Raw genomic sequence first — 26,715 nt, forward strand, 5'->3', positions numbered from 1 at the left:
TTTCTGTATCCGTTGATGTGATCATGTGGTTTTTTTCCTTCATTCTATTAATGTGGTATATTACATTGATTGATTTTCAGATGTTCAACCATGCTTGTATTCCAGAAATAAATCCCATTTGGTCATGATGTATAGTCCTTCTAATAGGCTGCTGAATTCGGTTTGCTGGTATTTTCTTGAGGATTTTTGCAACTATATTCATAAGGAGATTGACTTGTAGTTCTTTTTCCTTGTAGTGTATTTGTTGATATGAATTCTTTTTCGGTGTTAGAGTTTACCAGTGAAGCCATCTGGACCCGGACTCTTCTTTGTTGGAAGTTTTAAAATTACCAATTCAGTCTCTTTACTTGTTATAGGTCTATTCAAATTTGTTTCCTCTTGAGTCTGTTTTGGTAGTTTGCATCTTTCTTGGAATTTGTCCATTACATCTAAATTACCAAGAGCGGGCTTCCCTGGTGGCGTAGTGGTTAAGAATCCGCCTGCCAATGCAGGGCACATGGGTTCAAGCCCTGGCCCGGGAAGATCCCACATGCCGCGGAGTACCAAAGCCGTGCACCACAACTACTGAGCCTGTGCTCTAGAGCTCACGAGCCACAACTACTGAGCCTACATGCTGCAACTACTGAAGGCAGCACCCCTAGAGCCTGTGCTCCGCAACAAAAGAAGCCATCGCAATGAGAAGCCCGCGCACTGCAATGAAGAGTAGCCCCCGCTAGCTACAGCTACAGAGAGCCTGTGCGCAGCAATGAAGTCACAACACAGCCAAAAATAAATTAACTAATTTAAAAAAATAATTAATTAAAAAAATTTAAAGTAATAAAATAAATTACCAAGAGCATATGATGTTCATAGTATTCTCTTGTAATTCTGTTTATTTATTTAAGATCAGTAGTGGTGTCCCTCTTTCATTTCTGGTTTTAGTCATTTGATCTTTTTTCTTTTTTCTTTTTTTTTTTTTGCGGTACGCAGGCCTCTCACTGTTGTGGCCTCTCCCGTTGCGGAGCACAGGCTCCGGACGCGCAGGTTCAGCGGCCATGGCTCACGGACCTAGCCGCTCTGCAGCATGTGGGATCTTCCCGGACCCGGGCACGAACTCGTGTCCCCTGCATTGGCAGGCGGACTCTCAATCACTGCGCCACCAGGGAAGCCCTTCTCTTTTTTCTTTATCAAAAGAATGTTTTTTTTGGTTTTGTTGATCTTTTCAAAGAAAGAGAATTTTATTTCCTTGATTTTCTCCATTGTTTTTCTATTTTCTGTTCATTTACTTATGTTCTAATTTGTATTGTTTCTTTCATTGTACTTGTGTTTACTTTGCTCTTTTTCTGCCTATTAAGGTGGAAGTTTAGATTACTGATTTGAGGTCTTCTTCTTTTGAATATAGGTGTTTACAGCTATAAACTTCTCTCTGACCATTGCTTTTGCTGCATCCTATATATTTTGACATGCTGTGTTTTCATTTTCATTTCTCTCAAAGTATTTTCTAATTTCCCTTCTTTGACCCATTGGCTATTTAGGAGTGTGTTGTTTAATTTACACCTATTTGTGAATTCCCTAAATGTCTTTCTGTTATTGATTTCTCTTTTTTTTTGGCTGCGTTGGGTCTTCGTTGCTGCATGTGGGCTTTCTCTAGTTGCGGCGAGCGGGGGCTACTCTTCGTTGCGGTGCACTGGCTTCTCATTGCGGTGGCTTCTCTTGTTGAGGAGCCAAAAAATTTTTAAAAAAAGGGTATTGAAGTCTCCAATTATTGTTGTTCAATTTTCTGTTTCTCCCTTTAATTCTGTTAGTTTTTGCTTCATGTATTTTGGCAGTCTGTTTCTAGGTGTATTTATGTTTATGTATATATGTTTATAATTGTATATAATTAGATATTGTATATTAATTGTATATAATTATAATAATTATATATAATTTAAATCTTTCTAATGAATTGAGTTTTTAAAATCAATCTTTATCTTCAGTAACATTTTTCTGTTCTACAGTCTATTTTGTCTAATATCAGTATAGCCACTCCAGCTCTCTTATGGTTGCTGTTTGTGTAATAATATTTTCCCATTAAAAATTTTAAGCTATTTATGTCTTTGACTCTAAAATGTGTCTCTTATAGATAGCATATAGTTGGATTTTAAAAATCAAGTCTAATAATCTCTGTCTTTGATTCGATTGTTTAATTGATTTTTATTTAAATGATGTTATTGGTATAGTTTGATTTACATCTGCCAATTTGCTTTTTGTTTTCTATATGTCTCATTGCTTTTTTATTCCTCTTTTCCTCCTTTACTTCTTTCTTTTGTATTAAGTGGACACTTTTGGTTTAACATTTTAGTTCCTCCGATGGTTTTTAAATTATATAGGTTTAGATTATTTGTCTAGTAGTTGCTGTAAGACTTACACAGTATACATCTTTGTTTGTCAGAATCTGCTTCAGATTTATGCTTACTTAATTCCATTGAAATATAGAAACGTTACTCCTATACAGTTCTATTACTTTTCCCCCTTTTTGTGCTATTAGTGTTATACATACTGTATCTATATATATTACAAACCTAACAGTATGTCATTATAATTATTACTTTATATAATATTATGTAATGTTATATACAATCTTATATAGACCTTTTAAAGAAGCTGAGAGAAAAAGGGGAGAAAGTATATATTTGTGGAATTTGTTATATTAACTTTCTTATTTACTACTTCTTATTCTCCTCATTTTTTCCTGTATTCTAGTTACTAGGTGATGTCATTTCCCTACTTCAATACAGCTTTGTTCCCACCCACCTCTTTTGTGCTCTTTTTGTCAGACATATTACATTTCTATACATTATAAGCTCAACAACACATACAGTTTTATGCAATTGCCTTTTTATCAGTTAAGAGAAGAAATATGCAATTATACTTTCTTTTATGCTTACTTACATAATTACCTTCGCCAGCACTCTGTTTTTTTGTGTGTTTGAATTTGAATTACTGTGTGGTATCACTTGTTATCTGCCTGAGGAATTTATTTTTTCTTTATCCCCTTAGTTTTACAGAGGTATAATTGACCTTTATTATTTCTTGTAAGGTAATTTGCTATCAACAGTTTTTTTCTGCTTTTGTTTATCTGAGAATGCTTTATTTTGCTTTCATTTAAAAAATATCTATTTTTCCAGAGATTTTTAAGCTCACTTTATATTTGTTATTAAAGATTGTTGACTCTGATAAGGTTGAGAACCAAAGGCACAGAGTAATATTATGAAATGATGAAATATCAACATATTTCTTATTCACAGTTTTTAAAAACTGTTAAAAATGTTTAAAAATTTTTTTAAATAGCAAGCCAATGGAGTAGGGTAATTTGAGACATATTTTTTAAATTGAAATTATTGTAGATTCACATGTGGTTTTAAGAAACAATACAGAGACATTCCTCTTACATTTTGCCCAGTTTCTCCCAGTGGTGAAACTGTAGTATATCATAACCAAGATATTGACATTGATACAATCCACCAATCTTATTCAGATTTCCCTAGTTTTACTTGTACTCACTTTATGTGTGCTTATTAATTAAGGTATACAATTTTATCACTTGAACAGATTTGTGTACCCACTACCACAGTCAAGATTCTGATCGGTTCCAACCACAAGGATCTCTTGTGTTGTCCTTTTGTAACTACATCCAGCCTCCCTCCTGCCCCTTCCCCCTATTCCATCCCTAATCCCTGGCAACACCAATCTGTCCTCCATTTTAAATGTTTTGTCATTTCAAAAATGTTGCACAAGTAGAATCATACATAACCTTTTGGGGTTGGCTTTTTTCACTTTTTTTCACCTATAATTCCATAGAGATTTGTCCAAGTTGATGTGTCAACCAATAGCTCATTCCTTTTTATTGCTGCATAGTACTTCATGGTATGTATGTACCACAGTGTGTTCAGCCATTCATTGTTGAAGGACATCTGAGCTGACTCCAGTTTTGGTCTATTAAAATAAAGCTTTTATGAACATTCATGTACAGGTTTTTTTAAAAAATTAATTAATTTATTTGTTTATTTTTGGCTGTGTTGGGTCTTCGTTGCTATGCACGGGCTTTTCTATAGTTGTGGCAAGCGAGGGCTCCTTTTCGTTGCGGTGCGCAGGCTTCTCATTGCAGTGGCTTCTCTTGTTGCGGAGCATGAGCTCTAGGCATGTGGGCTTCAATAGTTGTGGCTCATGGGCTCCAGAGCGCAGGCCCAGTAGTTGTGGTGCACAGGCTTAGTTGCTCTGCTGCATGTGGGATCCTCCCAGACCAGGGATCGAACCCGTGTCCCGTGTATTGGCAGGTGGATTCTTAACCACTGCGCCACCAGGGAAGCCCCCATGCACAGGTTTTTATGTGAACATAAGTTTTCATTTCTCAGGGATAAATGCCAGGAATACAGTGGCTGGGTCGTTTGACAGTTGCATACTTAATTTTTAAAGAAACTGCCAAACTGTTTTCCAGAGTGGCTATACCATTTACATTTCTACCAGCAGTACGTGAGTGATCCAGTTTCTTTGCATCTTTTCCAGCCTATGGTATTGTCATCATTTTTAGTTTAGTTATGCTGATCGTCATTGTGGTTTCAATTTGCATTTCCCTAATGGCTAATGATGTTGAACATCTTTTCATATGCTTATTTGCCATTTGGTCTGTTCGTGTCTTTTGCCCACTTTCTAATTAATTTTTTTCTATTGAGTTTTGAGGGTTCTTTATATGTTCTGGATACTAGTCCTTTATTGGATATGTATTTTCAAATACTTTCTCTTACTCTGTAGCTTTTCTTTTCATTCTCTTTACGTAGGCTTTTACAAAGCAAAACTTTTAAAATTTAGTGAAGTCCAGTTTATCAATTTTTCTGTAATGGATCATACTTAAAGTATCAAATTTAAGAACTCTTTGCCTAGCTAGATCTTGAAAATTTTCCTGACATTTAAGTTTATTGCCCATTGTGAATTAGTTTTATATGAAGTCTGAGGCTTAGGCCAAGGTGTTGTTGTTGTTGTTGTTTTCCTGTCTTCAATACCATTTGTTGAAAAGGCTATCCTTCCTCAATTGGTTGGTTTTGCACCTTTGTAAAAAGTCAGTTGAGCAAAAAAAAAAAAAAAAAGTCAGTTGAGCATATTTGTGTAGATCTATTTCTGAATCCTTTATTCTTTCCATTAATTTATGTGTCTATCCTTCTACTAATACCACACTGTCTTAATTAATATAGTTATATAGTAAGCCTTAATATTGGATAGAGTAATTCCTCCCACTTTACTCTCCTTTGACAAGATTATTTTCGTGTTCTAGGTCCCATGCTTTTCCATATAAATTTTAGAGTAAGTTTGTCTATGTCTATAAAAACTATTGGAATTTTGATAGGAATTGCATTAAACCTATAGATCAATTTGGGGAGAATTGACATCTTTTCTATGTTGAGTATTCTATTTCATGAGCATAGTATGCTCTTCCGTTTATTTAGGTCTTTGATTTCCTTCCTCAGCATTTTGAAATTTTCAGGTACAGATTCTATAAATGTTTTTAAGTGTATACCTAAGTGTGTTATTTTCTTTGGAGTGATTGTACGTGGTATTGTGTTTTTACTTTTGATTTCTTCATGTTTATTGTTAGTATATAGAAATGGAATTGATTTTTATATATATTTTTTAGTGTCTTGCAACCTTGCTGAACTTATTTAATAGTTCTATGACTTTTTTGTAGATTCCTTGGGGTTTTTAATGTAGATAATCATGTCACCTGCAAACACATACAGTTTTATTTCTTCCTTTCCAATCTGTATGTTTTTTATTCCTTTTACTTGCCTTATTACAGCAGCTAGAACTTGCAGTACTATGTTAACTAAGAGTGATGAGGGAGTGGCTGGAAGGGAGGGCTGGACTGAGGGACGTCCAGACATCAGGTTGAGTGGGGTGGTGAGACCAGAGGTCAGAGGGCTTGGAATGGCAGGCAGGATTTGGACTTGAGTTTGTTAGGAAAATTCTTCTGGCTACTGTATGTGGCATTCGTGGAGGAGGCGAGCCTGGAGCCCAGTAATGAGTGGAGGCTATAGTCACCGCCCAAAGCCCCATCTTGGAGCCAGTGACAGAGATTGTTGAACATGGGTTTGAGACAGAATAATGGCCCACGGAGAGTGAGGAAAGAGTAGGTGAGGAGCCATCTTTAAGTCTAGGTCAAGGCAGGACAAGAAGCCCCAGTTCATTTTCCTCACCCCTGTGATGTAGTCAGTGACCAATGGCAGAAACCAACTCTGTATCAGAAAAGCTCCTCTGGGAGAGCAGAGAGGAGAGTAAGTTCTCCAAGAGGAAGGAAAGTAGGGAGGTTCCTAGGCTCCAGAAAAAGGAAACCATGGTGGGGGTGGGTAGCCTGGAAGTATGGCCAGGAAAATTGGAGGGACTGAGGAAGTGGTCTGCAGTGCAGGTGGCAACCATCCGAGCTGCCTGAACATCACACATGAGACTTTCTCCCTGAAGGTTCTTCAGAAGTTAAGGAGGTCCTTACTTGTACTCCTGGTCATGGCAGTGTCCAATGGGCTCAGCTCTGCTTTCCTTTCTGAGGCCTCGTGAGATATGTGAGTGACCAGAAGCCTAGAAAGATCTTAGTAAGAGCATGGTTTCTTGGAGGTTGGTCTTCTGAGTGTAACACTTGTTCCAGTGCTATCTTGGGGCTCTGTGTCTTGGCCAAAAAATTTGCAGGTGAAGTAAGTCTAGAGCTGCAAACAGAGGCCAAGGCTCTGATGGTAGTCCCTGGGGCAGAGTCTCCTGGATGTCATTTTCCTCACTGAAGTCACTCCATGATGTCTCAGAGTGAAGGCTGAGTCTCAGTCTAGCCTGGTTTATATCCAGTCTCAGAAAGATACCAGACAGTTTTCCAATTATCAATCACTAGCATTGTTTGTTTCTGAAGAATTTATACTTTTATTTCTCAATAGGAGGTAATTATTAGATTTCTGAAAAATGTGGGATTTGTTTAAATGAGTCACAGCATTTGGCTGAAACAGAGAGGACTCCATCTGTTGCTTTTGCGTGGTCTCCAGTTCTGTTCTCTGTGACTAAGCTATAAGGGAAGCAGGAGAACTTGGTGTTCTGTGAGCTAACCATGACTGACTGTCAGACACAAGCCTCACCAAGTAAAGATATGGGAAAGAGGACCCTGTTTCCTGAGAGCTTCTCAACTTGAGATCTCTGCAATTAGTCACTGTGTTTGGGTGAGACGGGGTTGGGGGCAGGAGCCAAGGGCTCTTTGTCCACTGACCTCTGGCTCTTTCATTAGTGACAGGTCTTTCTCATGTGCAGAGTGAAAGAAGAGGTATCCTGTGAGTCAGGGGCACAGCACATGGGATTCTCACACCCCTGCAGCTCCTGTGAGGGATAGCTGCTCTGTGGGTGGGGCAAGTTGCTCCCAGAGCTTTGTGCTCAATCAGCAGATTGGCCTGCCCTGCTTAGCTGCTCATATACCTGCCTCTCACTGGGCAGCTGGGGCCTGGCCTTCCACACCCACTGGAGGGGCTGGGCCCATAGAGTCGTGCCCCACCTCTGCTGGCTCCTCCAGAACCAACAGCCTGGGAACTCTTGAGCGGCACAGGTGCTACTCCACTGCTCTCTTCTTCTGCTCTAGCCCTGGAGACCTTGTTCTGAGCTGTCACAGGAAGTGCCCTTTCCTCTGTAACTCAGCCTCATCTCTGCCTGTAGGTGGTGTGCTGCCTGGCTTGTGTGTAACCTCAGTGGATTCCTCCTCCTGTGGGGCCAGTTGTAGTGGCTGTGTGGTCCTGTAAGCAGATGCCACCAGCTTAGCCTGATTCCTTCTTCCCAACTGCACAGGGTGTATCACAGGAGTTGCCTGTCTGTTTGTTTGTTTATGTATTTATTTGTTTATTTATTTATTGGCTGGATCGGGTCTTAGTTGCGGCACGTGGGATGTTTTGCTGCGGCGTGTGGGCTCTTCGTCACGGTGCACAGGCTCTTCATTGCGGTGTGCAGGCTTTTCTTTAGTTGTGGCGCGCGGGCTCAGTAGTTGTGGTGCACGGGCTCTCTAGTTGTGGTACGTGGGCTCCAGAGCATGTGGGCTCTGTAGTTGTGGCGCACGGGCTTAATTGCCCCACGGCATGTGGGATCTTAATTCCCTGACCAGGGATCGGACCAGCGTCCCCTGCATTGCACAACGGATTCCTCACCCCTGGACCACCAGGGAAGTCCCAGGAGTTACCTGTCTAGATTGGCACCCTAGGCAACACAGGCCTGCCAGGATGCATCGTGATTACCGAATTAGCAAGTGACCAGAGCCTCTTCCAGGAGTGAGCCTTGTGTGAGGAGTGCTGAGTGGACCCCGCTCCACTGCTGGAGACAGCCCAGAAGCCATTCGCTACAGTGATACCAGTAGATCTGAAGGCCCAGGGAGATAGATTTCTGTTGGCCATTCTTTTAGCAGGTTTTTGGTGAGCCATACTGTCACTCTGTGCTGAAACTCAAGATCTGACTCAGCCCAAAAAAGTGCTCAGCTGACCTTGCCAGCTCCCAGCGAGTGCAGAGGCCCCCACCCCCAACAACCCCTTCATTTTGGGTTAGGTGCTTCCCTTTCCTGGTACATCCATGAAACAGCTTCTCCTTCCCAGCAACAAGCACCAGTTTGCTTTGACCCTGTGAGGGGTCTGTGCAACACCCTGTGGCTGGTGTTCGGACCACTAGCCTCTGACTGGGCCTACACTGGCCTCCCTGGTTTGCTCTAGCTTCCTTAACTGTAGCACAATAAGATATCCTAGGCTTAACAATTCTGCCCCTGACAATGATCCTGAGGATCATCCTACAGCAGTCCTCAGAGACCTTCCTCATCCCTTTTCACAGCTGTGGAGAATTCCATTATGTTGTTGGACCACAGTGTTATTCAGCCAACTCCTACTGAGGACTTTGGGGTTGTTTCCTGAGCTTTGCTGTCACAAATCGTTCCAAGATGAATTTCCAAGTGCATGTTTCTATTTTATTTATGTGTGTAACCATTATCTCCATCTAGTTCTAAAACATTCTCTTCACCCCAAAAGAAAACCCCATACCCATGAAGCAGTTGCTCCCCATTTCTTCCTCCCCCAGCCTCTAGCAACTAGTAGTCTGCTTTCCCTCTCTATTGATTTACTTATTCTAAATATTTCATGCAAATGAAATCATAAAATATGTAGCCTTTTGTGTCTGGCTTCTTTTTTTCTTTTATAAATTTATTTATTTATTTTTGGCTGCGTTGGATCTTTGCTGCTGCGTGCAGGCTTTCTCTAGTTGTGGTGAGCGGGGGCTACTCTTCCTTGCGGTGTGTGGGCTTCTCATTGCGGTGGCTTCTCTTATTGCGGAACATGGGCTCTAGGCACGTGGGCTTCAGTAGCTGTGGCATGCGGGCTTAGTAGTTGTGGCTCACAGGCTCTAGAGCACAGGCTCAGTAGTTGTGGCACACAGGCTTAGTTGCTCCGCGGCACGTGGGATCTTCCTGGACCAGGGCTCGAACCTGTGTCCCCTGCATTGGCAGGCGGATTCTTAACCACCGAGCCACCAGAGAAGTCCCTCCATTCCTTTTTAAGTCTGAATAACATTCCATTGTATGTATATACCACATTTTGTGTATCCATTTACCCATCCATCATGGGCTTTTGGGTTGTTTTCACCTTTTGGCTGTTATGAATAATGCAGGGATCCTTGAGTCTTAGCAGCCTGGTGGACAGGTAGAGCAAAGACATGTAGACAGGCACTGGGATGAGGTGCGGAGGCTCGGGAAGGAGTCCAGAAGCAGGGTCTGCTCCCATGCCCCAGGGTGTTTGCGTGGCTTTGTTCAGGTGTCCCCTCTTCTGAGGGTCATCCCCCTCCTTCCTCATTTGTATTGTTCTGAACGAGTCAGGTTTATCCATTTGTCTTCTTGGTCTTTGCCTGTCTCTGCACCATAAGGCAAGTTCCATGAGACGAGTGGCCTTGTTTGCCTTGCTCACTGCTAGGTAACCAACATCTGCAGTGCAGCCCAGTGCCAGGCACCCTGGGGCTCTTGATAAAAAGGATCTAATGTTCGGTGAAGCCTCACACTTGTGCTGCCATGACTGCCATCGTAGCCTTAACCCCTTTCGTCTCCCCAGCTTGCATTTGGATCTGCACTCACTACGTGCTCTGTCCACGTCATCCCAAACTATCCTGGGTCCCCAGCACCTTCTCAGACATTGCCCCCACCTTCTGCCAGGTGAGAGCCTGGCTATGCCTGAGGTTGCAGCAGTCCCCTCAGCCCCTTGGCAGGGCTCTGCAGACCCACACTCACTCGCATGTCCCTCCTGGCCAGGGGGCCTTTGGGGCTGCATGAGCCTGGCCCTCAGACCCTGGTCCTTCCTCTCTTGTCAGCCACAGGCCATATGGTTCTACCACTTTCTCTCCCTCGGCCTTGCTGGCTGGACCTCTCATTACTTCCCACTTCCCTGAAGATTTTGGCATCAGAATCCTAGGCTTCCTGCCCACTCCCCTTGCTGTAAGCCAGGGAAGGAAGGAAGGGAGGAAGGAAAGAGCTAATGTTTTTCTCAGTGCCTACTGTGCACCTGGCATTGCTCTTCCTCAGACTGGGATGACCCTCGTCGCTCTGTTGGCTTAGGCTGGCCTGGGCACTCTTGGCGGGGACGCAGGGCTGGGCTAGTCCCTCAGGGCATTTGCCCTTCCCCTTGGGAGCAGACCTCCTGGACAGGGTCTTACTCATTACTCAGGGCTGTAACTCCATGTGCCATGAAAAGTGTGGTCATACATGTGCTGATGTGCTCACACACGTGTGTGTGCAATGCACTGCACACACAGGAGCACACACTAGTGCCCCACACTCACACATGTGCATGCACAGTCACACAGCGTCTCATGAGGCTTTTTTCTTGGATCTTAATCACCACCCTCAGACTCACATTTTCCTTTTGAGTGCATCTGTCTTAATGGATTTTAAGCACAGGTAGCTGAGTTTAACACTCTGGACATGTGAACATGTTTCAGGTAGGAACATGGGCATCCCTGAGCCTCTGCTGGTCAGATGCTGAGCCCTGGGAAGGGGAAGAGAGTAGGGAAGGGAGCTCCTGGTGGTCAGCCCGAGGAAGGACCTCTCCTGGTCAAGGGTCCCACCTGAAAGGGACTTTTCCTCCTTGGATGGAAGGTTCTGGCCTTAGGCCAGGCCCAGGGGGCCTTGCAAGAGAGTTAGCTACCCCATGGCAGTCTGGGCACTGGGGTGTGTGAGGGTCAGCTCCTCAAGCAGGAGGAAGGAATAGGCACATGGGGTGAAGAGGGGTAGGGTGAGGGAGCACTTCCTGCAGGAGGCCTCCCTAGCCTCTCATGTTACTGGGAAATCTCTACCAGTGGCAGGCAAAGCTCCCTGAGGGACTCATAGGTGAAACTCCAACAGGAGGGATCTAGGAAGGAACCCACAGCACATTCATGGCCCTCACAGTCTAAGGGAGAGGGAGGCTCAGGAACCAAAGTGCCACAGGTAGATATTAGATTTCTCGTTCTGAGTTAGATCCCTCAGAAGTGAAGGGCAAGAGAACCACAGAGGAAAGACTGCGGAGTTGGCAAAAAAGGAAAAAGAGCCTCCATCCATGTACATTTTAGGCTGACAGGGAAGGTGGAACAGTGGGCACAGTGCTGTTGAAGGCTGGAAGGGTGGTGGGTGGCTTTCCTTTTACAGTTTCCTTTAATGAAGAGGGCATGTTTTTCCTGCTGGAATCTTGAGTCTCATTTACCATCTTGAGATGTCGTTTTTTGTCATTCTGGTTTTTTTCACAAGCCCTGTAAAGAACTGCATTCACTAGATCAACACTTCCTTAGCACAGACCCCATTTGGGCTTGGGTGTTTAGTCCTGTGCTGCATGCAGATAGGGCAGGGAGAGAGGCCAAAGAGCTGCCCTCAGGCACCTCAGGCAGCTGCCCTGTGTGAGGCTGTGGGAGTCTGCAGGAAGGTCTACAGCAGGTTTCTGGGGACAGGGGACTCTGGGGAAGGTCCCAGAGAGGGCAGGATGCTTGAGCTGGGTTTTGAAGTTGACTTGGAGTTTAAGGAAAGGGCCTTCTAGAAAGAGAGCAGAGCATAAGCTGGGAGGAGTGAGGGTCAGCTGAGGAGCCTCAGGACTCCCTGCCTGAAGGCAGTGCAAAAAGAGGAGACTGCGGGCGGGAGGACCCCATTGTAGAGTGCTTTGAAGGCAGAGGCCGAGTGTATCCAGGGTGGGGTGGCAACATGGGTGGGGCTGGTGGCATTTCCCTTGCACCTGTTTCGGAGGTGGGAAGAGTGAGCACTTGGCGCAGTGTGGCTTGTGCGATTGTGGCAGCTGCCTCATGGGCTTTTTTTTTTCTTTTTTTTTTGGCCACACCGCAGGTGGCATCCTAGTTCCTAGGATTGAACCCGTGCACCCTGCAGTGGAAACACGGAGTCTTAACACTGGGGACCACCAGGGAAGTCCCCAAATGGGCTTTCTGAGTGAAACTCCTGAACAGGGCCTACCCTGGTATCTCTGTCCTGGACTTCAGAGTCCTTTCTGCCCCCAGACTGTCTCTCATCAGCCTCAGAAGTCTTGTGGCCCCAGGATTGTTGCAACACATTTACTCTCTTCCAAGCCTGGTTGTGTCCGTCACCACCACACAGGACCGCCGATTCCCTAATCATTCACCCCAGGCCATCGGCCATTCAGTCCACAACTACTGAGTCCCCCTGTATGCCAGGCCCTGTGCCAGGCTCTGAGGACCAAGTGGTGACCCAGTGTGGAGGAAAGGCAGACTGCCCCCACTGCTCTCTGGAAGCCTGTCCCCTTCCCCGCATCTTCCTCCAGAGTTTTCTCTACCTGTGCCAGCCCACATCCATTTCTCCTTCTGGGAGTCCCCGAATCCCCCACCCCTCCCCACCACACAAACATGTCTGCACATTTAAGTTCTAATTATTTTGTGTATGGTAAAGTTTTGTGTGTGAGAACACTTGCTTTGAGTTCTCTTGATTGTAATAAATTTGAAATTGCAAGGCAGAGGTATTGTTCAGAGGCTTTCCTCCTCATTTCATTACCTGTTACTTCCGGTGCTGCAGGCCCTTTGTCCAAAGGCAGCATTCTTTAGCGGTTGGAATAGCCCTGCACAAGAACCAGCACTGTGCCCTGGGCTGTGGGAGCAAGTGACAGAAGGGCAAGCGCCGACAGGGTGACTTTGGGAGATGAGTAGGGATGGAACCCCTTCTATTTTTTCACTCAGCTGAAACCAAGGACCATGGATGATCCTCGGTCACAATTTTCTTTTACCATTTTTGGGTCACAGATAAGTTTTTCCTTATTGTATAGAAACATAAAAAGCAAGCAAGCTCTTACTAGTTAAAAAAAAAAAGTTAAAAAAATTTTAAATTAAAAAAAAGAGCAGGGCTGATTTCTGGACAGAGAGGTTTTTAACATGGAGTGGGCAGACGTTACTTTGGTGTTTCTTTCTCCCCCCAAATACACAATAGACATAGTTTTTGGATCCCCTTGGCTTTCCATGAGAAGGGAGTTAAGGGGTCCTCAGGCTAGGTGGGGTTTCCCTGCAAGTCTGGAAGGGCAAGCTCTGGGAAGCCTCATACACTTGAGGTTTTTTCAGGTCCAGCCCAGTACCCTGTGCACGGCAGGTGTTCAGCCAGTTCACGTATTAATGATGCAGGCACTGGCTTATCTTACTAACTGCATTGTTGGCCCCCATCTTCCTTTCAGTGCTTGGATCGGGGCGGGCATGGAGCAGGTCCTCAGCCATCTTTGTGGCTGAGGGTGTGTCCCGGCAGTCCCTGAGGACAGGCTGACGGCTGAATCCACTGCACTGGGTCTGAAGACAGGGCAGAAGCTTGTCAAGCTTTCTGAGCCAGAGTCCTGGCTTCTGCCATGTTGGGGTTGGAGTGGAGAGAGTGGGGCCTGCTGCCTCCATTGTCACAAAGACTTGCAGTTTTCTCTTATCTCCTGGTTTCAGCAGAATTTGGAAGAGAGCTGACAAGCATAGTGCTTTCCCCTTGGTAAAAGGCTGTAGTAGTAGAATTTGCTGGAGTGAGAAGCAGGGGAAAAGCTGGCTCAGCTTTATGTAATGACTCCTGACTCCTGATTAGAGCTTCCTAGCTTTAAGAGTCCTCTCCCTGAGCCAGAAAACTGGGACACTTCGCAGCTCAAAGTTGTCCCTATGTGGGGTTCCCATGCAGATGTCTGCAAGCCTGGGGCTGGGTGGGGGTAGGAACCTCGGTGGCTTGGGCTGAATTCCTGGGCCACACCTGGGAACCATGGCACTCCTGGAAGACAGGGTTGGTAAATGAGAATCAAGGGCCGGCCTGGGGCCAAAGATCTTGAGAAGGCTGTAGAGAGGGGGCTAAGAATTTGCCTGTCCACGATGTGTGCCCTCAGAAAGCTGAGCCTGGGAGGGGAGTTCATGGGGGTATGTGGCGGGCCTGGAGGTGCCATTGAAGGGTACCCTGGTCACCACAGGCTGGAAAAGGCCAGGGGGTGCCTTAAAATTCAAATGCTATATATGCTGTAGGTCTTAGTACAGGGATGTGTTGGGATTTGCCCAGATGAATGTCAGCATCCTGGGTTCAGTCCTCATGGTGCCCAAAGGGAAGAAGGGTGCCCAAAGGGAAGAAGAGTCCCTAAGGTTGGGGCCTTGTTTCCTCTGGTGTCCCAGGTCAGGCCAGCTGGAAAGCCTAGGAGGTGACGGGGAGAGCCTTTGAGGAGCTGCTGACCTGGGTCTCATCTCTGGGCGGTGACTCTGGGCTTGCCACCTGCCTGCCTCCTCTTCCTTCCTTTGGCCCTCTTGGCTCCCAGCGTGGGCCCTCACCTCTCCTGGCTCCCTCAAGAATCTCCTACTGATGAGCTTTACCCAAGTCTGATGAATAAGTGGGAAAAAGGCATTAGGGCCCTAAAAGCAGTAATGCTCCCCTCCTACTAAGTTCTAGCTAAAGAAGCCAGCTCCTCTATGCACTGTAGTAAAACCCAGTCTTTGAATCCTTTCCCCTTGGAATTTGTGGTAATTGGCTGAACCAGACGTTTGTAAAAGATGATTGATATAAATATGACTGTTTAATTCACCTAAAATAAGAAGTTGCTTTCGAGCCCTACCAGAGTCATTTCCTATAAATCTTGCCTAATTACAAATTATCTTTCGTCAGTTGTTTATAACAACCTGTGTGAACTTCTGCTTCCTTTGACTGGCAAACAGGGATTGCACCCACATTAGATTCTGGGAATCTCTGCCCTTATAGGGTGCTCAGTCTGACCTAAGGGACACTGTAAACAGATAGTGCCTTGCAGGAGCAGCACTGGGACCAGGCCAGAGGGGGACGCATAGGGAGGGAGACCCCAGGAGGCTCCACACCAGAAGTCAGGTTGGAATGGTGCTGTGGAAGTGTTCAGCCAGCCCTCTGGAGAGCCTGTGGGCGTGGATGCAGGAAAGCCCCTGGCCTGTTGGGGAGCTCCCAGGCCTCAGGCAGGGCTTGTGTTAGGGGACGTGTGGGTGATGCTTGAGAGACAGGCTGGTGTGGTAGGCCCAGACCAGCCATTGAGGAGTTTGGACTCCATGGGCTTCAGGAGGTCCAATGCCTTCTGAGAGCAAACAGAAATGTTTATGAACGTGTACTTTTCTTCTTCTTAAGGATAAGATCTAAAGTTTTAAATCAGATTTATAAAGGGACCATGCTTTAGAAAACTTAGAACTTGCACAGGTGAAAAGCCAGAAAATGGCATTTGTTTTGTGTTGTAAAATGTCTTTCTGGTTAAATACGATAAATTAAAAGCATCTCTTTGCTCAGTCTCCTTACTGAACTAACCAAAAACTGCAAGAAGCATAAGAAACAGAAAACGGGCTTCCCTGGTGGCGCAGTGGTTGAGAGTCCGCCTGCCGATGCAGGGGACATGGGTTCGTGCCCTGGTCTGGGAGGATTCCACATGCCGCAGAGCGGCTAGGCCTGTGAGCCATGGCCACTGAGCCTGCGCATCCGGAGGCTGTGCTCCGCAATGGGAGAGGCCACGACAGTGAGAGGCCCACGTACCGCAAAAAAAAAAAAAAAAAAAAAAAGAAAGAAACAGAAAACTCTCTTCAACAAAACTAAGGAACACCTATATGTAGGAATGCAATGAACAAAGAATGGTTTCCAAACACAGGGAAAATTAGTTCTGATGAGGGAGGGCTACAGAAAGGGAAATTTGCCTCTGTGGAGCTAGGGCAGGGAGGTCAGAGTCCAGAGGGCCAAACCCAAGAACCACCTCCTTGGACTGGTTAGCAAAGCCACTATATGTGGGGATGTTTAGGAGTGTCCCTGAACCCTGTGTGATGCCAAGAAGTTACTAGGGAGGTGGAGTTGCTCAAGGAGTTGAGCAGATTCGGGGTGGGGGAGTGGAGGGGAACCATGGGCTGCCAGCAGCCTGAACAATGGAAAGACAAAGGAAAGTTAAAGTAGGTGTAATTGGTATCTCTGGAGAGGAGAACAAAACAAATGGAACAGAGAAATATTCAAAGGTGTAATTAATAGAAAACGTTTCCCCCCTGCAGTAAAGGAACACATAAATCTTTAGTTTGAGAGAACATACTGAATTTCAGGAAAAATAGATATGGAATATTAAGTTACTAAACTTCAAAGAGAAAAGAAAAAAGAGTTCTAGAGCACCTAGAGGAAAATGTTAGTATACCTATAAGGGGAACTAATTGGGCTGGCCCAGAGCTCTCCACAGTCATAGTTAGAAAACACAGGGGCTGTACCTGCAAAGTCCTCAGGGAAAGGAACTGTCAACTGAGAATTTTACATCCAGCCAAGCTGTTGTTCAGATAATGACCACAAAGGTATGTTCGGACTTTCAAGAACTAGGGAACATGGTTCCTATGAGCTCTTTTAACATGAATGAATGAATAAAAATTTCTAGAGATACACTCCATAAGACATGAATGGGCAAGCTATGACTAGAGGACTAGTAACCCCTCAACAGAGTCCTAAGGGGGATGGCATCTACCACTCGCTTGCCCTCAGGTGAGCCATGGTTCACACAAGCACCACAGTGCAAGAGACATTCAGCCTTCAGAGTTACACCGAGCTTATGGCATTTGATGGTTCAGCTGACTGATGCCCACACACAGCTCTTGTGACTCTGGGAAGACCACAGATTGGAGGTGAAAATAGGACCAAGGGAAAGGTCAGAAGTAAACACTACATGCATCCTCTGGTCTCTTTCGGGGGATGAATTTGACTCGAGGTGGGTCTGGCCCAGTTCTGAATGAGACAATCCTGGAAGCTGGGTATCACTTGAGGCAGGTCTGAGGGTCTGGTTTGGTTCTGCATCATGGATGACAAGTTCATGGCCTTTGCGCTTATGTGCCCTACTCCTGGGTTCATGACAGACCTTTCTAATTGGTGGCAACAATCTTTCCCACTGATCTTTCTCAAACCCAGCCCTCCAGGCAGTCTCTACCAATTAATGGGGTTGGAGGAAAGTTACCTTTATTTCCCATCCTTGTTCTGGATTCTGGAGACTGACTGGACCTAAAGGGAACCAAGGCCAAATCAGATTGTCCTGAGAAATGCTCTCAACCTAGTGGACCCAGATAGGCCTCAAGGCTGGGGAATGAGGTAGCCAGGACTTGCTTTCCTTACAGTTACGGCCTGGGTCCCATCTTGCTCTCAGCCTCCTGCTGGTGTCTCCCCTTATGCTTCCAGCTTCCCTGGGGCTGTGTCTGATGGCAGCAACTCTTATCCCTACCAGGGACCCATGATCAAAAAGGCAGGAGGCCACTGGCCTGAAAGCTAAGCAGGTCAAGAAATGTTTTCTTGTGTGAAAACTGGCATTTTTTTTAAACTCAAACTTTCTGAATTCTCCCATCCATTCCTGAGAGAGTTGCTCCAGGACCCAGGACCTAGATCCTGGTGCCCACCGTTCTGCAGCCCCTGCTTCTCTGCCTGGATACTTGGGGGCCGCTGGGCTGGCCTAGAGGTCCTTCCTGGCCTGGACCTTAAAGGAGAAATCCTCCCATAGCATCTTCCTGGCCATAATTGCCTGTTATAGAAAGGTCAGCCAAGAATTTATCAAAACCTTGTTTGAAGCTGTGGGAACTCTTCCGGCTGCTCTTAGAAAAACAGTTTCTTTAAATTCACTCCCCTCCTGGTGAGCAAAGGCAGCCATTTATTTGTGTGAAATATTTCTCTTTCAAATATTCAACTGGAGGTGGCGGGGGGCATGCTCTAGAATGCTGCCATGTGGACCCCGGCCTAGTTTTCCCTTGGGAGCTCACACGGTCTCTTCCTGCTTTTCCTGCCAGTCTGCCCAGCCTGAGCAGGCCCTCCCTGACTGCAGCCGCCAGAGGGCCTCCAGGCTCCTTCCCACGTGGACTAAGGCAGCCACGGCTCTCCCTGGTGGCCCTGCCCTTATGGACAAACCTGGTGTCTGAGCATCTTTGGTCACTGGAGCTTGTCGGCCTCATGCCTCTCTTGGGAGTTTCTGACAGAGGGGAGTCCAGCTTTTGACTGGATTATTCCTCCCAGCAGTGATCATGGTATGGGACAGAAGGCCACAGGGGTACTGAGGAGAGCTGGTGGGGAGGCCGACGGGATTGGTCTTGTGGCGGGGGCTCCTTCCTGCCCTGCTAGCTAGCTTTAAGACTTGTTTCTGATTAGTCAGTAGCCTTAAATGCTGAAAGGGAGGAAACCTGGTAGAAATAGAGCAATTTTTACACCCTCTACCTTTCTTGGCCATCTTTTTAAAATATCTATCCTGGATAAGGCATTTTTAGTCTTCCGCTGCTTGTCTTCCAGCCACTCCTTCGTAGCTCTGCCCTCTCCCTCCTTCTTCACCTGCCTGTCCTCCTGTGTCTTTTCCACTTTACGGCAGTGTCCCTCTCCCCTCCTGCTCACCTGTCCTCATCCCAGCCCTCCTCAAGGAGCAGGACTCCTGGAGGCTGCTGAGAGGAGCACTGGCCTCCAGGGCTCTCACTACTGATGAGCCATATCCATGAAGCCAGGTCTTCCCTGGGGCTGGGCTGGGTCCCGATTGTGGACACCTCCCTCCCTCCCTCCCTCCCTTCTGTGCCCAGTGGAGACCTTTGTTAAGGAGGGCCTCCTGGGGAGGGCATTCCTCTGCCCTCCCCAGGAGGCCCTAAGCTACTCCAACCCTGGCCCCCTTGGGACTTGTGTCCAGTAGAGTGTCACACACAAATCTGGATCTCTGGCCATGGATGGGCCCTTGTGGTCAGAAGGATAGAGAGCTGGCCTGTCCTGAGGATAGGGGACTGAGTGGGAGAGGGCTCATGGCCCTCGTGGGTGTGGCCTTTTCCTTCAGAGCTTCTGAGGCTTCTCAGCCCTCAGGGACGTAGACTCAGGAGCATGTTGTTGAATGCTCCTCCTTATGGGAACTTCTCTGACCCTGGGGGTTGTGTTCTTGTTGTTCTCCTTTCTCTGACCTCTCTGTTTCTGATACCCCTTCTGCTCCCGTTAACGTTGATGCTCCCCACAAATCTTTTCTGGACCACTGCTCTCCATGTGATCTTTATCCCCTGAGGCTCGCCTGTGAACTGAACCCTTAACTCTCTCAGATAAAAATATCTAGACTTGTCTGAATTGACCGCAAGCTCCAACCCATTTCCTGATGTTCCTTGGATGCCCCCCGAAGACCACCAACTCAGCGAAACCAAACTCAACCTAGTGATTTTGCCATTTCACTCCCCAGCCTCCACCCACCAATTGGCTTCTCTCCCTGGATCCTCTGTCTCAATCAAAAGAACCACTCCTCCCTAGACCCCAGGTCAGAATACCCCTGCTGAGCCTTCCCTCCCTCTTGGTCCCTGGACTATCTTTTGGGCTGTTGCCTTATTCTCACTGTCTCCCTACCTCCACCATCTCCCTGACGCAGAGCTGGAGCACTCCCTTGTTTGAAAAGCTCGGAGGCCCTGCTCCCCTGGCCCTTCCTATTTTAGCTCTGAGCTTCCCAGGTAGTTCTGGTAGTTGGGTGCACACTGTTGCCAGGAGCTGTTCTAGGTGCTGAGAATAGCACTGACTTACGCCTTGTCAGGCCTCTGGGCCGTTGCAAGTGCTTTCCCCTCTGCTTCGATTGCCCTTTACCTTGGGGAGAACAGCCCATCCATTAAGACCTGGTTTAGATGTCTCCTAGTCCTCAAAGCCTTGTCAGACTTCTGCCTTCCCTGGACTGTGTGGAGGTGTCTTACAGTGATTTGTTTGCACATCTGTCTCCTCTCTGGACTGGAGGCTCCCAGAAGACTGGATCCCTGTCTGAGTCACTTTTTTAAAAAATTTATTTTAGTTAAATATTGAATAGGTATTTATAGAGGATATAAGAACACTGATAAAATATGTGTAAGATGTAAAGGTTAGCAATACAACGAACACCTGTGGGCCCACCTTCCTTTGTAAGAGATGTAATCCATTCTTGCCATCAGTACCTATCACGGGGCCTGGAACTATCATTCCAGGGGTCAGTGAATCTTTGCTAATGACTGAATGCTCGAATGAATGAGTGAATGAACGTGGTTTTCTCTATGTGTCTCTCAGCGTTGCTGGCCAAACTCCAGGGGAAGTGGTCATAACTAAGTAACATCACTGCCCTAGCTCAGCCCCACTCCGTGAGCTCACTGCACTGCCATATGACTTCCTGTTTACTTTGCATCTACACTTATTGAGTGTCCACTCAGTGCCCAGCATGGTGCTGGGCCTGGGCTACAGTGAGAAGCAAAATGTCAGGCCGCTTCTGAGGGAGTTTCCACTTAAACAGCTCTTCAGAAGAAAGAAAAAATCCAAAGAATCCAAATTGCAGTGCTTCCCACCCCTCCATAGCCTCACCATGCTCTCCCAGAGGTGGTGTGGGACATGGTTAGGGACATGGACTGGTGGCCTTGATATTGGAATCCCAGTGCCACCACTTACAGGTCATAATAGCTTTGCAAGTTCCATAACTTCTATGTGTGGCAGTTTCCTTGTCTATAAAATAGGCAAATTGGATCCTACCGCATGGATTTGCTATGAGGCTTAAAGGAGTTAATATGTGACAGGTGCTTGGCACATGTGGTGCTCATGGTGAGGGCCCGATTAGTATCACCATCGCCGTGGTCAAGCGGAGTGTTCTATGTGGTGGGACTGGGGGTGCAGCCCCTGGCCAGAGAGGACTCCGGGTGTTGTTCCTGTCATTCTGTCCTGCATGAGGTCAGATCCAGCAGAGGGCTGAGTGCATACCTGTCACATGCCATGTCTCCTCAGCTCGAACACATTTTGGGGCCACATTTTAATGTTCTGAGTCGTGATGTGACTGCAGTCCATCCATCCAGGAAACATGTCTTGAGCATCCAGCACGTGCCGGGCACTGTGCTAGGCTCCGGGGTGCAGCTGTGGAGAAAGCACAGAGGCCCTGCCCGCATAGCGCTGGCAGGCTAATGCAGGGACCACAGAGGGTGCACAGAAGCAACATACATAGTATATGATGAGTCGGAAGGCGCTCAGTGCCATGGGGAACAAAGAGGCAGGAGGGATGGAAGCTGCATTTTAAATAGGGTGGTCCAGGAAGTGTCTCCAAAACGATGCCACCAGAGCAAAGACTCGAGAGAGCGCAAGTGCCAGCAGACGTAAATGCCCAGAGGCAGGAGTGGGCCTGGCGTAAGGGAAGTGGACACAGGGAGAGAGAGATAGTAGGAGATGAGGCTGGAGGGAAAGGGCCCAAATCTCATGGGGCCTCACAGACCATTGTAAAGCCTTTGGCTTTTCCTGTGGGAGGGAAAGGAAGGTTTAAGCAGACAAGGGAAGTGGTTTGATTTATGTACGTAAAGGATTATCCCAGCTGCCGCATGGTGAAGACTGCCACATAGAGGGGCAAGTGGGAGCAACCCAGCTTGTGCAAAAAAAAAAAGAGGGCACAGTGATTGACAGGTGGAGCGAGGAGGCAGAGGAAGTGGCCAGACGCTGAAGCCCACAAGATTTACTGATGATTGACATGGGCTGAGAGAAGGGGGTCAGAGACTCCAAGGGGAAGATGAGGAGGGGTACATTTGTGGGAAGATCAGGGGCTCAGCTTGGACACAGCAAGTTTGAGGTGCCTGTAAGACATCTCAGTGAAGATGTAGAGTTGGCAGTGAGCCAAGGGAGGAGCTCAGGGGAGGGGTCTGGGCCAGATACACATTTGTAGTTATCAGTGGGGAGTGAGAGTTAAAGCCTTGAGTCTGGGTGGGTCTTGAACCTCAGGGGTTTGTGTACATTTGTGAAATGCTTGTGTGGACAGAAGCTAAGTCCCTGCAGTGTAGGAAGTGGGGTCCCTGGTTTGGGACACGAGGAAGAACCTGCAGAAGAGCTTGGAAAGGTATGGCCAGGAGAGAGGAGGTCGCCCAGGAGAGGGTGGTGTTCTGGGAGGCCAGTGGAGAGCTTATTTCAGGAAGGATGGAATGCTCAGCGCTTTCAAGTTCCACTGCTGGTCAGGGGATGATCAGGTGGGAGGAGGAACTGAGAAGCGACTGTCAGATTTGATGATGTGGAGGCCACCGGTGACTGTCACCTGAGCGATTTCTGTGGAAGGATGGGCAAAAGCCAGGCTGTATTGGTTGAGAGGAAGGGAAGAGAGGAGCTGGAGGCCGTGAGTAGAGACCACTCTTTCAAGCAGTGTTGCTGTAAAGAGCAGCAGAGAAATGAGGCATAGCTGAGGGGGAAAGTGGGCCAAAGTTCTTTTTTCTTTTTCAAGATGGGAGACACATGTTTGTATGGCCATTGAAATCATCCAAGTAGAGAGGTAAACATGGACGATGAAGGAGAGGGGAGAATTTGTGAAGGTGAGAAGTGGGCCTTGGGAACAGGAGACAGGCAAACACAGTGGGACAGACGCCGAGAGGCCTTAAATGTACAAATTCCCCTCCAGTGGCTCCCGCTTTCCCTGCGAGATGGTGAGCAAGTCGTCAGTTACAGCAAGGAGAGGGAGGGACATGCTGGCGGCTTGCAGATCAAGGAGAGGTGTGAGGAATCATCCAGGAGACAGGAGAGTGAAGGGCTCATGGGCGTGTATTGTGATTGCCAGGTGTCAACTACAGTCACCGTATGATGTGTGAACACACATCAGGCCTCTGTGCAGGGAGCGTTGCCCTTCCAAGTGCAGACTTTGCTGGGTGCAGTGGGCATTGTTTGTTTATTCACTGTCACCACAGCTGAGTTGAAAGTTAACTTGAATTTGGATCCCTAAGTGTCACATAAAATGTCCCCAGAAAGACTACATTGTGATGCAACACTGAATTTAAAAAGTCACTGTGTACACGGAAGATTGCCTGTCACACCTCACGCAAAACAAACACAGTAGAAATTGCTAAGTTTCTCAGGAGAAACCACTGACCTTGCACAGCCTGAGAAGTCTCTTCACATATTATAAAGGGCTCTTCGTAGCTTCTGATTAGCTTTTTTAAAAAATTTTTATTTATTTATTTGGCTGTGCCATGTCTTAGTTGCGGCACACAGGATCTTTGTTGCTACATGCGGGATCTAGTTCCCTGACCAGGGATCGAATCCAGGCCCCCTGCATTGGGAGTGTGGAGTCTTAACCACTGGACCACCAGGGAAGCCCGTTTCTGATTGGCTTTCAAGGGCTGCTTTTAAATTCTAGCCCCAAATAATTTAAGTAAAAAATGAAATTATGAAGTTAGCCGTGTGGGATTATTTCTTTACAATACCTAGAAATTAGTCTACTGAAAGGCCCTAGAGCCCAGGTTCCAAGTGTGGGCCAGACATGGCTGCAGCCACCACCACACTGGGCCTCACAGCTGGTGGCAAAGGTGGCTCAGAGGGGCGAGACTCAGACTCTGGTTATCCCACTGAAGAAGAAAGTGGCAGGTCTGTGAGACTGGATGGATGGGTGTATTCTGTTGTTGGTTGATGGACATTCAACAGTGTTTCTTTTTCCTGGAAGAGTCTTTATTAGACCAAGGGTGTGTCTCTTCCCCAGCAGTTCCTCGGAAGGGAAGAAGGACTGCAGAGTGTCTTGAAGTGGGCCTCGCCAGGGAAGCTCTTCGTCTCCCCTCTGAAATAGCTTGTCCTAAGGCATCCTACAGCTGGCTCCTGAATTTTTTTGGCAAGCAGATGGTCTTCATATAAAGGCAGCAAACTTAGAATCCCCTCCTATTAGTCAGACCCTACAAGGACCAGGAACACTGGGGCTGAAGGGGCCAGGCCAGGATGCTCCACAGGCGGCTGTGGCCGGGCCTCTGCAGTGGCTCTCAGCCAGGCTGCCCTGTCGCCTGGGTGCCAGTATCCACCCAAATGAATACAGACTGAAGCAAGTATTGAATTTCAGGGAAGCAATATGAAGCATTGCTTTTGGCTTTTTGTGCTTGGCTTTTTTCAAATTGGAAAACTGGCAGAAATGAACTGAAATTGGGTCAAATGAGAAGGAATATAGGGCATTGAGTTTAGCCTGATGGTTTGCCAGTTAATGGAGATGGCATTAACTGGGCATTGGAGTGCCTCCCCACCCTCACCTCCAACTGCCCGGGGTCGGCCTCTGAAGTGGACAAGCCAGAATGTAACAGACCTGCCAGGGAAGTAGCTCTAAACTAGCTGCATGTTGAAATCACTTAGGGAGGAACAAAATAGTAATGCCAGGGTCCTGTCCCCACAGATTTTGATGTAATTTGTCTGGGGTGCAGTCTGAGAGTCAGAAATTTTAAAATCAGCTTAGGTGTTACTAATGTATAGGTTTAGAGCCTTGGTTTTCAAAGTGTAGTCTGCAGACTATAGTAAAGGCATCACCTTAGAGATTCTTTTTTTTTTTTTTTTAACAGCTTTATTGGAGTACCTTAGAGATTCTTAAAAGTGCAAACTCCACCCCAGACCTACTGAATCAGACTCTGCACTTTAGTGGGATGTAAGAGGGGACACTCATGAGCTGATCACATGGCCCGGTGCTGATGGTTCAAGTCGGGGGACACTTGTCAGTCAGCACTCGGCCAGTGGGGGCTGTGATATGCCACTGGGCAGCAGAGGAGGGTGGCAACGGGGCTTGGCAGAGTCACCTAGGTTGGTGGAGACCTCTGCAGGGGACTTCTCTAAGGTATATCTCTAACATCGTCATTTTCAATGTCATTTCAGCGTTTCCAGGAGACTGGACCCCAAGGAGCCCCTGGGTAGCCAGAGAGCAGCTTCCCCAACCCCGAAGCAGCCTTCTGCTCCTGCTCCCAGCCGTGAGAGCCCCCAGGAGACAAGGGCACAGGGCCCAGCTGGCCAGGAGGCTGATGGCCCCCGCAGGACGCTGCAGGTAGACAGCAGGACGCAGAGATCAGGGCGGTCCCCCTCTGTGTCACCGGACAGAGGCAGCACCCCCACATCACCCTACTCCGTCCCCCAGATCGCCCCCCTTCCCAGCAGCACGCTGTGTCCCATATGTAAGACCTCGGATCTCACGTCAACCCCCAGCCAGCCAAACTTCAACACCTGCACCCAGTGTCACAACAAGGTCTGCAACCAGTGTGGGTTCAACCCCAACCCTCATCTCACCCAGGTAATCAGCTCTGTGCCGTCTTCCTCCATCCCACCTGCCTTCCCAGGCCTCCCCGGTTCCCCTTTTTACCAGCTCTCTTTTCCTGGTCATTTCCCTTGGCCATCAGCTTCTGTGTCTTCCCAGGGCTTGTATTCTGGCTCCCAGATGTGGTAGCAGAGAAAAAGTCTTGGCCCCAGATGTCCTGAGGGAAAGGACTGAAAGCTTGGGCTCAGTCCTGAGTAGAAGGCGCTTTCTTACCTGGTCCAAGTTTGACCTGGAAAAATGGCCTTAGGGAGGGTCAACGACAGTCTTACGGACTTTTCCCAGTGGATGCTCATTTGGAGAGGGCCACGAGCAGCTGCAGGGCCCAAAGGGAGGCAAGTCTCCCTGGCCGTTGGCCAGCCTCTCTCCCTGACAGTGGGTCTTGGAGAGGGATGCCAGTGAGGGGAGCAAGGTTTTAAGGGAGATAGGAAACTGCCTCCCACCTGGGCTTCAGGAACCGCCTCCCCTGGGCTTCCGTTCCAGTAAGCTGGGGCCTGATGGAGTGGAGGAGCTACCCATCCCAAGAAACAACCTTGGAGTAGAGACCCAGACTGGGGGCCAAGCATCCACATGGAGGCAGTGTCCTACACTCATCAAGAGGCCACTGCAAGGCCATTTCCATGAGATTGGCCTGCGTTCTCCCCCAGAGGACCCTGGGTTCCCAGCCCCACCCTTGCTGTGTTGGGATGCTTTGAGTTGCTGTGGGATGCTCAGCCAAGCCCCTGAGCCTCTCTCTGGTGCCATGGAGGCTGGGTGCCCCAATATACTAGCTGGGCTGGGGCCGTGCCTTTGAAATAAGTGGGGTTGTCAGCTTCCTCCCTCTCCTCCGCGGTAACCCACAGAAGTCTCTGGTAGACCCCCAGGGCTCTGCCCTTGGGCCGGGTGGAGAGTGGTGACTGCATGCCCGCAGCTGGGATTATCAGCAGCAGGAGCCGTTTGGACCACATGGGCGGGGGGATGAGTGAGAATAATTGTTCACAGGTCGGGGTCTATTTGTGATATGAGGTGCTGTGGGTGTGGGACGTGTGCTTTGCGAGAGGTAAGTGTGAGATTCCAAGGAAGGAGCTGCCGGTGTGGGGAGATGATTCAGTGCGTTTGCAGTCGCTCCTGGAGTGTGGGGGCTTTCTGAGGAGGCGTGTACACTCGTGATTATTACATCCGTGATTAGAAACAACCCATCCCTGCACTGATCAGTTAGGTAAGTGTTGCTCCTCAGTATTTAGAACAG

At 47.6% G+C, this 26,715-nt stretch overlaps 1 protein-coding gene across 1 annotated transcript in view; it reads left to right on the forward strand.

Annotated features, from left to right (window-relative positions):
• Nucleotides 1-26,715, forward strand: part of BSN (bassoon presynaptic cytomatrix protein) — a 91,366-nt gene that overhangs the window by 23,626 nt on the left and 41,025 nt on the right. Inside the window, exon 2 of the mRNA XM_067754429.1 lies at nucleotides 25,058-25,466. Within this exon, the coding sequence (XP_067610530.1) occupies nucleotides 25,058-25,466 (409 nt within the window). The remainder of the gene's footprint in view (nucleotides 1-25,057; nucleotides 25,467-26,715) is intronic.

The sequence above is a fragment of the Pseudorca crassidens genome, chromosome 10 (assembly GCF_039906515.1).
Source record: "Pseudorca crassidens isolate mPseCra1 chromosome 10, mPseCra1.hap1, whole genome shotgun sequence".
Taxonomy (NCBI): Eukaryota; Metazoa; Chordata; class Mammalia; order Artiodactyla; family Delphinidae; genus Pseudorca; species Pseudorca crassidens.